The sequence below is a fragment of the Artibeus jamaicensis genome, unplaced genomic scaffold (genome assembly GCF_021234435.1).
Source record: "Artibeus jamaicensis isolate MK-2021 breed Jamaican fruit bat unplaced genomic scaffold, CSHL_Jam_final scaffold_474, whole genome shotgun sequence".
Taxonomy (NCBI): domain Eukaryota; kingdom Metazoa; phylum Chordata; class Mammalia; order Chiroptera; family Phyllostomidae; genus Artibeus; species Artibeus jamaicensis.
In genome coordinates, this window is record NW_026522046.1 from 27,884,086 (window position 1) to 27,898,701 (window position 14,616).

The following is a 14,616-nucleotide window of genomic DNA, read 5'->3' on the forward strand; positions in this document are numbered from 1 at the left end:
GATAACCACAGTAAGGTTAGTGCCCACATCCAGCACTTCACAGAGTTACCATCTGTGTGTGTGGTGAGAACACTTAAGATCTACTCTCTTAACAACTTTCAAGGACACAACACAGTGTTGTTAACTGTAGTCACCATGATGTATACTAGATCCCCAGAACTTATTCATCTTACAACTGAAAGTTTGTTCTTTTGCTTTAGAAATACCAGTTTGCCATATGTATAGATCAAGAAAATAAAAATAAACAAGTAACAATGTAACACTGCTAGAATTTAAATTATTCTCTCCATTATCAATAAAGCCAATAAAAGAATATTAAATCTAGGTCAAAAAGAAGTAACCAATAGTCCATCAAAATGGGCTTTACCCAAAACATGGAAAAAACCCAAAGAGAAAACAAATGACTAAAACTTAAGTCTTCTGGTTTTCAGAAAACTCAAACCAATTTTGAATCCTCATTCAGGGACATGTCCTTTGATTTTAGAGACAAAGGAAGAAAGGGAGAGGGGAAAAGAGAGAGAGAGACAGTGAGTGGATGCTTCCTGCACACGCCCTAACCAGGGGTTGAACCCACAACCCAAGTACATGCCCTGACTGGGGGTCCAACACGCAACCTTTTGCCTCCTGGTGCCCAGGATGCTGCTGCAAGCAACTGAGCCACCTTGCCAGGGTCGATCTGTTTTTTTTTTTTTTAAAGTAAAGCAGAAGATAAATAATTCTAGGAAATTAGTGAACGGCTCATTTGCAAATTTTAAATAGATTAAAGCTTTACATCTAATCTATTATCATGTAGCAATAAAATTCATATACCCACTGCATTAAAAAGGATAGTATACCAGATCCAGTTATGCTCAAATTAAGAAAATTAAGAGGAGACGCAGCACCTATTAAGTAATGAGGCCTACAGATGGATGGCTTACTACCCCCAAGAACGTGGTGGGAAGAAGGTATACAAATACATTTGGCAGATGCAAGGCAGAGTAACATGGTATCCATTTGCCACATCTGGTACGCATATTTAGAATCACTCCACACCAAAGAGGAAAAGGAAAACTACAGATGTTGACATCACAATATGTAATCCCAAATATGTGTTCAAGGCAGCAAAGGTGCTTTTAAATTATGTTGTAAGTGCTTTCCTTATTCCTACTTAACATCAGCATTTCCTTTGCTGTCTTGACACTAAACTGGAAGACAAATACTGTGACAATCCTACCTTTGGCCAGTGCTGTGGCCTTAATTTTGTCTAAGACTTACAGAATCTCTAATTCTGAAGCATAACGACCCCATCTTTAAATTAATCGACTACCATTCTTGGTCATCTAAGTTTCTGTAATACCTGAATAGGGAGCATGTGTTATCCACACTAATACTGAAGACCCCGTCTTCTCGAACATTTTTTTTGTGCACAGTACCTCCAAATACTTTATTCATCATCTGTTCAAAAGAGAAAATAATGTTAGCATAAATTTTTTTAAATACCCATTTGCTTTTGCTAATTTTATTTATATTCCTGGTTTTTAGGATATAGTATGCTTGTGCCCCCAAATAAAGGTAGTTTGATAAATGTAGGTAACCTGACATTATTATATATATACGGTTATTAAGAGACATCATTATAAAACAAACTAGATTAAAAATCTGACCCGAGGTTAATTTCCATTAAACACTGGCAGATTTTCCATTTAATATACTTTAATTAATTCATCTATTAAAAATAAATTTAATACGTTCTTCTGAATTCAAATTAAAAGCATTTTAAAAGATAATACGAGCTCAGAAAAGGCTACAGTAAACAAGAAGAGCTATGGTATCAAAACGAGACAGGTATGAGTTCCTCCAAGCTGTCTCACGTGTTCCCCAAAGGAAGAGTCCGAAGGCCGGTGGAAGGCTGTGTGCTAAGGGGACAGGGTGAGTTAAAAAACCCTAGTCCTTCAACTGAACTCATCTGGGCAAATCCCACTCACCTAAAGACTCTTATTTCAAATGGTCTCTTCATTCTGCCCTGCCTGTGTCAGTCACTCTTTTTTTAAAATCTACATGTACATATGTCCAAACCCTCCAACACCAAATAAATACAAACGAGATTTTTATAAACATTAAATCTGCACTGATAGAATAACTGCCATATGCCACTCCACAACAGGCGTCATATCTATCAAAATAATGCATGACGACAACTGATCCAGACTAACAGAAAAGTAGGCAGAAGGCTGAATAAACGTTCATTCTATAATGCACAGTGGCACAGTCTTCAAAACCATCACCAAATGCTGCCCTATATACTCTCCTTTGAAGACATTCACAATAAACCTTCCTGCAACAAAAGTCTGGGTCAGCCCTGACTGGTGTGGCTCAGCAGACTGAGCACCAGCCTGTGAACCAAAGGGTCGCCGGTTCGATTCCAAGTCAGGGCACATGCCTGGGCTGCGGGACAGGTCCCCAGCAGGTGGCGTGCAAGAAGCAACCACACAATGATATTTCTATTTTTCCCTCCCTTTTCCCGTCTATAAGTAAATAAAATATTTAATTTAAAAAACCCTCGGTTTAAAAAAAAGTTTGGGTCAAGCCTCTTAGGAAAGAAACTTGCTAAACCTTGTTTAACCCAGCATAGGTATACTTCATTTTTATTGTGCTTACTTTACTGCTCTTCATAAGATATTGTCTTTTTTCTTTTATTTTTTAAAATGAATTGAAGGCAACAGCTTCCACGAGGAGGGAAAAAAAGGGTGATGACCCATGTTGGTGTGGTGGCCTGGAACTGAAACTGCGGTGTCCCTGACACACGGCTGCAGCAGCTTCGGCTGCTGAAACACAGATGGTGTTGGTCCGGGTTTCCTCAATGGTGCTTTCCAATTTACAACAGGGATTGGTCAATTTCTCCTACGAAGGGCCAGAGGGTATTTTAGGCTTTGCAGGCCCTACTGTCTCTGAAGCAACTATTCAACTCTTGCTGTTGTAGCACAAAAGCATCCATAAACAATACTTAAAAGTAATGAGTTTCGCTGTGTTCAAATGAAACTTTATTTACAAACACTGAAATTTGACTTTCATTTAATTTCACATGTCACAAAATAGAATTCCCTAAAAATTTTTTTCCAACTACTTAAAAACACAAAAACCATTCTTAGCTTGCGGGTCATAAAAAAACAGGCAGTGGGCCAGGTCTGGTGGGAGGCTGTAGCGTGCTGACTCCTTGACTCTAGGACCAAGTCCAAGTCCCTCATATTGAACAAAGACTCTCCATGAAATGGCCACTGTCTAATTAATCTCATCTCCTATCTGCCCATTCATTCTCTACTCCGGACATTCAAGCAAGTGTGATTACCAAACAGACCTCGCCAACCACATCTTCAGGTCTCTTCATAGTCCCAGGCCATGCCTGGCCTCACAAAGTGGGTGGCCCAGAGCAGTCATTCAAATTTGCTGAATGAAATTTGCTTCTATATATTCAATGAACCTTGTGCACCTCTAATTTGCAGTTCTTAATTAGAAGACAGCTGAATGATCAAGATAAGCAAAGCTGTTGGAACTCTACACAATTTAAAAGTCCATAAAGTTCACTGCATCCACTGACAGTCCTTGAACAATCTAATATTCTTTTGGTTTGTACTAGGATGCAAAAGAAAAAACTGCCTGCGCTTTCTGTCTGTCTTTGTGGCAGCCCAGATTGAACAGGGGACTACATCTACAGGGAAAAAGGAAAAAAAGAAGAAGAAGAAAGTCCATAAAGTTCAAATTAAAGGCTTTTTACAAAGATAATGGCTTGCCATAAAGTTTAAAGCTATTTCACCTACATGTTCAAAAGGCTTTCATACTTATTTTTGAAGGGTGATCTAAAAAGTAACTTTAAAAAAAAGACTGTCTATGAAAGAGAAGGAAGACTGAGGAGTGGTTCCAAACTAAAGGAGTCTAAAGAGTCGTGACGACTTAAACACACAATTCAAGACTGGGTAAGGGTCTTCTGAGGGGCATTAATGAGAAAAACTGAAATGTGAATGAAGTCTGTGGTTTAGATGCTAACACTGAACTAATATTAATTTCTGATTTTGATAGTTGCACTGGGATTATATAGGAGAAAGTCCTAGCACTTAGGAAATACGAGTTATCATCATGTCTGCAACTTATTCTTAAGTAATTAAACATGTCAACATTTTGGGAAAATAAGCAAAAGTATTCAGGAGCTCTATGCACTATTTTTGCTACTTTTCTAGACATATGAAGGTCTGAGTTGTTTTTATTTTAATGGACAGTATTATTGTTGTATCCAGTAATCTAGTTACTTTTCTGAAAACAGTTTCCTACTCAGGTCAGTTTTGCCATACTGGTGAAGCAATTCATAAACAGTTGTAATATACACAAATTTACTTCATACAACTACATATCCTAAATAGTCTAAAGACAGAAAATACTAACAGAGTAGGATATAAACAGAATAAAATTAAATCAACAGTTAAGACCAATTCACAGATGTACCTGCATGCCATAGCAAATCCCAAGAACAGGCTTGCCAATAGTGAATATTGCAGGATCAAACCAGGGAGCATCTTCGGCATACACAGAATTAGGTCCTCCAGAGATGATAATGGCACTGTAGGTTGAAGGAGGAAGAGTCAGCAAAGAAGCAGATTTTTATATAAAGTCTACAGATTCGGAGATTTTATGTTTTGGGCGTATTATAGGATATCAAGACTCTATCACAGCTGATTATTGGGTTGGCCAAGAAGTTCATTTAATGTTTCTTTTTTTTTTTGTAAGATGGCTCTAGTAGCACTTAGTCAAAACAATTGTGTTAAGATTGTATTGTGACAACTGTCAAATCAGTGTGCATTTAAAAAAAGAAAAACTGCCCTGGCTGCCACTCAGTGGATTGAGTGCCAGCCTGTGAACTGAGAGGTCACTGGTTTGATTCCCAGTCAGGGCACATGCCTGGGTTGTGGGCCTGGTCCCGAGTTGGGGGTGTGAGAGAGGCAAGTGATGTCTCTCTCACACATTGATGTTTCTCTCCTCTTTCTCCTTCCCTTCCTCTCTAAAAATAAACAACATATTTTTTTAGATGTAAAAACAATTGTTAAAAACATCAAAATCGGTGGATTTGGGGGCAGCCATTTAATATTGAAGATGGCAGAAAATACACAACATTTCAACATAGTATGCTTTATTACTTCAAAAAAAAGTAAAAACACAACTGCAAAGCAAAAAAAGATTTGTGCAGTATATGGAGAAGGTGCCATGACTGATAGAATGTGTCAAAAGTGGCTTGCAAAGTTTCTTGGTACTAGTGACACTTTGGCCAAATAATTCGTTGCTGTGGGGCTGTCTTATGCATTAGATATTTAGCAACACCCCCAGGCTCTACCCACTAGAAGCCAATAGCTGGAGATAGCCGACATACTCAAAATATCCAAATCAATAAAATTATTGGTGAAAATGAAGAGTGTCTTTTATTTTACAGAAAAAACCATTCAGACTTTTTGGCCAACCCAACAGTATTCCTCCCACATGGCTTAATTATATTTCCTTTATTGCATGTACTGAAGCATCAATTCAACATTCACTTGTTAATAAACACAACTTCCAAATATATAAATACCAATGTTTCTATCCACAAAGGTGGCATAAATTTGTTTTGTTTCCCCCATCAGTGGAGAAAATAAATGAGAATTCTGGGAGCTGGAGAAAATACAGGTCGTTCTGGGAAGCAAGCAGTAAAGCAGGTTACTAAAAGTATTATGAAGGCCCCAGATAACTCAGGGCAAATATTCTGCAACAAAGGATGGCAGAATGTGAAGAGTTACCTAACTCTGCCTGTTTAAAACCTGTTCTACATTCCCAACAATTTTACCTGAAACCCAGGAAAGGAAGCTAACATCATTTTTACTCCAAATGCCCTGTTCAGAGAGCCAAGGTCAATATTATAATTTAGCAACACTACAATTCACAGAGCATTCTTTCTGCAGGTTAACTTAAGAATCAAACTATTAGGATAAAGGAAGCTGTAAACTGAAATCTGTTCCTCACCAGGCTGCCAATACATCAAATTTGACCCTTAGCATTGATTCAAGAAAATTTAGAACACTAATACTGTCATGGATTTTATGACTATTGTAGCCACAAAAATGCAGATTTCCAGGTTTTGTTTAGGAAAAAATGAGGAAGAAATCTGGCAAAATTAGGCCTTCACTCTCCCATGGCTGGAATCACGGACTTACACTAACACACCACATGCACTCTCCAGTTTGCCACGCATGCCCACTTACATAATACAGACGAACTTAGGCCCTTTACTCAATGTAAGGTATTCTCAAGCTAATCCTAAATTTGAGTTTTAAGGAATCCTGATGTATCTATATTTCTAAAGGAAAATATGCATACATTCCAAGATCTAACCAAAATGTATTTACAATCCAACATGGATTATAAATACCAATGTTATAATTAGTGGCCGCCTTCCACGCAAAACCATACAAACTAAAATGCTAGACTTATGATATTGTAGATCCAGAAAAATAGAAAATATAACAAAAGTCAAATTCACAAAAATTATTCAGCAAGCTAGAGCACTTTTTTTATTTTTTAAGTTTATTGGAAGACAATGCTTAGTAACATTTAGGTTTCGACTATACAATTCTATAATACATCATGTGAATATTTCATTGTGTGCTCACTACCCAAAGTCTAGTCTCTTTCACCATAAATTTTACCCAATTTACCTTATTCATCCTCCCCCACCCCAGGAATTTTGGAAAAAAACAATAGCTGTGGGTGGTGTAGTTCAGTGGACTGAGCGTGGAACTGCAAACCAGAGTCACAGGTTCAATTCCCAGTCAGGGCACATGCCTGGGTTGCAGGCCAGGCCCCCAGTAGGGAGCGTGCACGAGGCAACCACACAATGATGCTTCTCTCCCTCTATTTCCCATTCCCCCCTCTCTAAAAATAAATAAATAAAATCATTAAGTATATATGTGTGTGTATATATAACCATTTAAGTGAGCTCAAAGCTCCACTCTTTGAGCTTTGTATGTTATACACTATTAGCCTATATTCTTCAAAAAGAAACTGAAGAAAACCTACTCATATGATAAATTTAACATCTTTAAGATAACAATTCTAAAGGGGTTTGAGGTTATAACCTAGCTCCCTAAAAATGTAGAAACGAAAATTCTGTAAAACATATTTAATAGTCAGAACCTCTATAATTTTAGGACATTTAGTTTTATAAAGGACAGCCACCATGGGACTGCCCAGCATCCTTCATTAATCTGATAAACTCAAGGCTTTTAAGAGTTTTAATACTTGAAATAGTCTTAGTCAAAAATAAAAACTCAAGCAGTAGTTAAACCAATTATGAAAATTCTAATCTCATTAAATCTTGAGAAAAGCTAATCACTCATTGTAAGTCTTCTATTTCTATCCTATTACTTTGAAACTAACTTGCAGTTATCAGGCCCAATAAACCAAAAAGCATTTCAGATACCAATTTTACGTATGAGGGAGATCAAGGTTCTACAAACATGTAGGTTAACATGTCTCACGTCATAAAATTGTTATTCTCCCCCAGCTGGTGTGGCTCAGTGGATTGAGCACCAGCCTGCAAAGCAAAGGGTCACTGGTTCAATTCCCAGTCAAGGGCACATGCCTGGGTTGCGGGCCAGGTACCCAGTTGGGGGTGCATGGGAGGCAACCACACATTGATGTTTCTCTCCTTTTCTCCCTCCCTCTCCCTCTGTTTAAAAATAAATCTTTTCAAAACAACCAAACTAACTTATTCTACAAAAAAGGTAGTCAAACACTTACCTCAGCAGAAAAGATTATAGTAATAAAGCCACAATGCTTTAGTTCCTACACTCCTATACAGACAAGACGCTCTAGGCACAAGCAGGACCTAGGGACTGTTCATGATCGGGTGCCAAGAAAACCAATTAGACTTTTCTATTGCCAACTATAGGTCTACCCTATTCTAAAACAATCAGTCTGGGTTAGTTTGCTGGGGATATTTTTGTTGGTTTGTTTGGGTGGGGGAATGAAAGAGGCTTGGGCTTGACAGAAAGCCATTCAGATTTTTCACACACAGTTTTCTGATTCGCTTAAAACTGGTTCTCACTGGCAAATGAAGACAGGTGAGTTAGGTAAATTCAAGAGTCCCTTTTTATTCTAAAGATCTACAGTTTAGAAAAGATAGCTGTTTTCACCTGTATCTGAAGACTAAAAACTCAAAGAGTTAAATTAAACATGCCTTTTCTGATTTCCATTTCAGACTAATTCAGAAACAAGAATCACAGGACCGCGTATATATGTCTATGAAGTCTTTAAAAGTTAAAATTTTTCCCCTTAGGAAAAAGTTATATTTTTAAGAAAAATTAAAAACTTTCTATTTTGGAAGAAACAGCATTAACATGTAAGAGCCAATTAAGGTTACAAACGGCAATTTCTTACTTCTGGGTAAGAAAAAACATCAATTTCATGAGAAAAAGCACAGAATTAACCAGAAATAGCTATTAAAGGATGAGGGTTATATATAAGTTGGCTGCTGTTTGAACTAGTTATAAGAATACAAGCTGATATTAGCCCTTATATTAGACATAGGAAATCTTCGTATTTTAAAAATTAGTTTCTTAGGATAGGAAGCAAACTTCTGTGCACAGAATTCTTCTAATCTGCACATTCTAGCACTGTATATATTCCTTAGATCAAACGTTCTGGGACCAATCGAATGAATGAATGAATGAATGACCACAACAGCCATATCTGAGTCTGACCCAGAAATGCCAGGACATAAGATATTCAAATGGTAAGTCCTTAAAATTGTGCAATTAAACTTATGGTAATCTTTTTCATGGAAAAACTTAAATTTTTCTTAAAAAAAAAAATCAGCCCTGGCTGGTGTGGCTCAGCCTATTGAGTGTTGGCCTGTAAACCAAAGGGTCACTGGTTCAATTCCTAGTCAGGGTACATGCCTAGGTTGTGGGTCAGGTCCCCAGTAGGGACCAGGCCACTTGAGAGGCAACCACACACTGATATTTTCTCTCCCCCCCCTTTCTCCTCTCTAAAAATAATTAAATTAAATTAAAAATCAGAAGCGTGGGAAATTTCTTGTAAAACCATTCCATATCTTGTATTCATTAAAAACAAAATGCAGCCCTGGCTGGTGTAGCTGAGTGGATTGAGCGCGGGCCTGTGAACCAGACAACGCAGTTCGATTCCTAGTCAGGGCACATGCCTTGGCTGCAGGCCAGTTCCCAGTGGGGGATGCACAAGAGCCAATCATACATTGATATTTCTCTCCCTCTCTCCTTCCCTTCCCCTCTAAAAATAAATAAAATATTTTTTAAAAATGCAGTGCCCAAGCAAATGAATAATAAAATATCCTACAATGTAAGCTCAACCTCTCAGAAAAACGTAAGTGAAAAGTCTACCGGAATCCTTGCTCTTTTATGGCAAATGCTGGTGTTTCCAAGGGGAAGATTTCCGACTGCACGAAGAGTTCCCTCACTCTTCGGTCTATGACTTTTCCGTACTGAGCACCGGCGTCCAGAATGACCACAGCTCCTTCGTAGTGGTGGCAGCCATCCTTAATGTCTCCTCCAGCATTTTCTACCTGCAAATATTAATATACATGCCTTAATTTTGAAAGTTAGAGCTACCTTATAAAACGGTGGTCACTGTCAGCTCCAAAAACACACAGAACCAAAAACTGTTAACTTAGGACTTTCTAAATTATCAATTCAGAACACTTTGTTTAAAGTGAAGGTTTTTATACATACACATACCAGCATATACACTTTATATAAAAGCTACAACTTATTTTTTTATAATTTTTACTTATTGATTTGAGAGAGAGAGAAACATCAATGTTTTTCCACTTATTTATGCACTCACTGGTTGATTCTTATATGTGCCCTGACCCAGAACCAAATCCACAACCTTAGTGTATTAAGACAATCCTCTAACCAACTGAGCTACCTCAACAAGGCAAAAGCTACCATTTATTACCTCCATGACTGTCATTTTATGTATAATGCATCTTATATGCCTTATCTAATAATATGGTAAGCATACAACCCAGCTGCACCAAAATGTAGTCCTGATTTATGCCTGTTACACTAGCATTATTATTAATAATGCCTTTTCTAATCCCCAAAGCACTGCAATTGAGCAATAAATTGTATGCTCACCCTCCTTAGTACTCAGAGCCTTGCTATGATGGGCACACTGATGAGAAATTGTAAAGTCTGCTCTCAGAGTGTAAGCATGCCCAAATTCACTTTATTGGGGTTCTCTGAATTACCTGGGGGAAATGATATATATGCATCTAACCCATAACACTAAAGTTTTGAAGGTTTTTAAAATCTTATCTCTGTGTAGTACATTGATGACACTTTTCTAGAAAGTGATCCGACAAAACATAAAACTCACTAAGCACACTGAAGTAGTCACCTGAACTGGCTTCAAAATAATGCATGTGTAGGTGGTTGTGGATAAAACATAACTGCTTACGTACTGAAATCATTGAAGATGGCTGATAGGTATATTGCTTTCATTTTAGTCTAGTCTCTATGCTGTTTTGGATGTTTTACTTATGAAAAAGCTTTTAAAATGTGTACATACCTTGGAAATCCACTTGGAGGAAGCATACACAATATGGTCCCATTTTTAAATATTTTGTGTAAAAGCCCAAGAATGTATGGATTATGATGAAAAGGTACAGACATACATCAAAATATTAGCAAAGGCTGTATCTGAGTGAGAGAACTATAGGCTATCTTAAATTTACTTTTTATACATTCTTCAGTATATTCTAAATGTATATGACAAACATACATTGAGCTCCCCCCTTCCTTTATAAACCTGTGCATAAAAAAAGCTCAAATAGCTCTTTTAGGCACTTATGTAACCTCTCTATCCCTCCCTATCCCCTTTCCATTTATGTGAAAAAATAAACGCAGACCTCACAACACTACTCACACTTCTGCTACAGTGATGAAAAAAGCAACTATCATACCTGTCTACAGGTAAATTTGCAAAAGGACAAACCGCACACCAGAAAATTACTCAGATCACAAACATGACAGTTTTAATCTGTGATATTGAATTAATCTGGCATATTGAACAATGGTAGAAAAATCAGGTCACAGAAAAAAGCAGTTTATAGAACATATTGGTACAATAAAAAGCTAAAACTTTCTCCTTCCAGACCTTTGCCCTCAATCTTACCATACGTGTGTGTGCGTGCACACACACAGACACAATGCTCTTTAAGAAATGTATCTAAAATTCCTTAATCATAATTTATTTTTTGTAAAGAATAAAGTATTTTTTGAAGACCACTATATCTTTCAATCCCATTATCACCATCACAATTTTATTTTTTTACCAAATCCAAGTTCGACCTCACTTTGCATATTCCGACATGAATTTCAGTTACCATGGTTTATACGAAGCTTCAGTTAACTAAGACTGGCCCCAAAAAAGAGGGCTCCAATTTCATTTAACATAGATTAACTGTGGGTATATAAAGTATAAACTCAGTGGCAGTGCTTCAGTCCACAGATCATCATGTTAACAGATGAACAAACATCATGATCAGTAACCAATCATGACCCTTCTTTCAAAATCTGCTGGTGATTGATCATTGTACAACAAAGGGACAAGAGTACAAGTTGTTATGTCCTTGACACCCAGTGATAAATCCAGAAGATGTTTTACACATATGGATAATCCAACAAAGATGAAAGTGCTGTAAAGAAATGAAAAGAGATATGCTGGAAGTGAAATTCAAATCCAATGTGAATAGAGTTACAGAACAAATAACTGGCCCTGGCAATGTTGACAATGCTGTGGTTTGAGAACCTCTAGAACAGGGGTGTCAAACTCATCTTCACAGGAGCCACATCAGCCTCCTGGTCATCTTCAAAGCACCAGCTGTAATTTCAACTCCTTAACAGTTAAGGAGTCGTTACATGTATACAGTCCTCAAATTACATTCAGCTTTTTGAAGGCAACCACCAGGCTGAAGTGGCTCCTGGGGAAAATGAGTCTGACAGCCCTGCTCCAGAATGTGCAGCCAGAGGAACTTAGGAAAAACAAACTCATTAGTATCAACGAGAAAGGTTGCTGTGACGAAAAGGATGTCTCAGAGGAAGTGATTCCCAAGAAAATACTTCAAATTAAGGTAAATTTGCAGATATTCCATGACATTCAATGTGCAAAGGATAACTCTGCAAATGTTGAAAGCCATCAAAAGCATAGGAAAAATGCAAAGGGAGCTGGCAGGTGTGGCTCAATGGACTGAGTGCTGGACTGTAAAGCAAAGTGTCGGAAGTTCGATTCCCAGCCACGGCACATGCCTGGGTTGCAGGCCAGGTCCCCCAGTAGGGGGAGTGTGAGAGGCAACCATACACTGATGTTTCTCTCCCTTTCTCCCTCCCTTCCCTTCTCAAATAAATAAAATCTTTAGAACAAGAAAAAGTGAAAGGAAGCACTGTTTAAACTACTCTTGATAAATCTTTTACAAAGAAATAAAACAATTTTCAATGTTTCTATTTTTCTTTTAGATTTATTTTTAGAGAGAGGGGAAAGGAAGGAAAGAGAGGGAGAGAAACATCAATGTATGGTTGCCTCTCCAGTGCCCCATACCAGGCACCTGCCCCACAACCCAAGCACGTGCCCTGAGTAGGAATCAAACCAGTGACCCTTTGGCTCACAGGCCGGCACTCAATCTACTGAGTCACACCAGCCAGGGCTCAACATTTCTAATGTTTTCAGTTATAGTATACTATATAGTAGTTTTACCAATTTATCTCACTATATTTTTATAATTAACTGTAAAAGTTAATGTTTTAACAAGAATTTTTAAAGATCATGAAACTATCGTAATTTTCCCATTGATTATTAAAATCACTTTGCATAGTTTTGGTTTACATGATCATTATTATGGTTGTTTTACTATTGTGCAGTGATATAAACAGTTCTATATTTCTTTAAATCAAGTGTTATCTTAAATGTACTTTTAAAAGATAATTCTATACTGTTTTCTTAGCAATTTGTTCAAGTACAGTTGTCTCCATCTGCCCCCTACCACTCCCCCCACCCCAGCCACCCCCACCTCCCACCCTCGATCCTACCCCCCCCTTTGGTGTTGTCCGCGTGTCTTTTATACATGTTCCTAAAAACCCCTCCCACTTTTGCCCCTTTATCCCCTCCCCCCTCTCCTTTGGTTACTGTCAGTTTGTCCTTAATTTCACTGTCTCTGGTTATATTTTGCTCGCTTGTTTGTTTTGTTGATTAGCTTCCACTTATAGGTGAGATAACACAGTATTTGTCTTTCATGGACTGGCTTATTTCACTTAGCACAGGGGTGTCAAACTCATTTTCACAGGCTGGTTGTCTTCCAGCCTTCAAAGGACTAAATGTAATTGTAGGACTGCATAAATGTAACTATTCCATAATAGTTAAGTGAGAGTTTGGTGCTGCCACCGTGCAGAAACAAGATGCCAGGCTGGAGAAAACAAGGTGGAGGGCCAGTTTCCACATGCGGGCCTTGTGTTTGCCACCTGTGACTCAGCATAATGCTTTCCAGATCCATCCATGCTGTTCACAAAGGGTAGGAGCTCCTTGTTCCTTTCCACTGCACAGTATTCACTGTGTAAAAGTACCACAGCTTTTTGATCCACTCATTTACTGATGGGCACTTAGGTTGTTTCCAGCCCTTGGCTATTGTAAACTGTGCTATGAACACTGGGGTGCATAGGTTCTTCTGAACTGGTGTGTCAGGGTTCTTAGTGTATAATCCCAGCAGTGGAGTTGTCAGGTCAAAAGGCAGTTCCATTTTCAGTTTTCTTAGCAATTTTTTTAAATGTTCAATCACATTACACCACAGATCAATGAGGAAACACTGTGAATCAATCCTTGCCTCACTTCTTCCTACCTCAACCATCAACTATCCTATTCAGCACACGCTTCAACAACTCAGAGAAAAGCAAAAAGGTCTCTAGTAGAAAAAGCAAAAGTTCCTTTCCCTTAAAACCCTGAATCTTTACTCCTACTTCGCATTGAGTTGCAAAGTTTGACATTTAGACTTCCAAACCCTCAACAGGTTAGTCAAGTACCCAACTGAGAGAAGAAGCTGTTGTTCATATCAATAAGACAAATGAATTTCAAAAGACAGAAAAATCTATTATATCTATTTACAAAATCTATTTAAAAACTGTAAGACAAAAGACTAAAGGCCTAAGGTTTACATTCATCTCAACTAACCTGAGGTCATCATAATAAAGTAAATGATATTCATAAAAATATCATTTTAAGACATCAAGACAACATTAAGGAAAAAACTAAGCCATATTCAGCACCTTGTTTAAGAATAAGACAAAAGAATCTAGTAGAGTCTGAGAAGATGAAGATGGCACCATTTTTGGATCTTCCTGAATCCCCACATATCACTGAACAACCAGAGAGGAAAACCAAAAACATTTATCTTATAACTAAATGGCAAATTAACCCTCTAGAACTCAAACTTCAAGCTAGTCATAACAAACTACCAAAGTCATAAATGCTGCTATTATAGTCTCTGTGTGGGAAGCAACCAGGCCTCTTCAAGAACTTGAGAACAGGAAA

At 37.8% G+C, this 14,616-nt stretch overlaps 1 protein-coding gene and 1 non-coding gene across 3 annotated transcripts in view; one reads left to right on the forward strand and one right to left on the reverse strand.

The window, feature by feature from the left end:
• Positions 1-14,616, reverse strand: part of GMPS (guanine monophosphate synthase) — a 50,943-nt gene that overhangs the window by 20,941 nt on the left and 15,386 nt on the right. For both annotated transcript variants that reach the window (XM_037134437.2, XM_053657873.1), the window contains 3 exons: positions 9,417-9,598; positions 4,477-4,591; positions 1,340-1,437 (listed from right to left, as the gene is read on the reverse strand). In XM_037134437.2, coding sequence (XP_036990332.1) covers positions 1,340-1,437; positions 4,477-4,591; positions 9,417-9,598 — 395 coding nt within the window. The remainder of the gene's footprint in view (positions 1-1,339; positions 1,438-4,476; positions 4,592-9,416; positions 9,599-14,616) is intronic.
• LOC119041253 (small nucleolar RNA SNORA31) lies at positions 3,564-3,690 on the forward strand. The gene has a single exon (XR_005081007.2). It is a non-coding gene; the product is annotated as a small nucleolar RNA SNORA31 (small nucleolar RNA).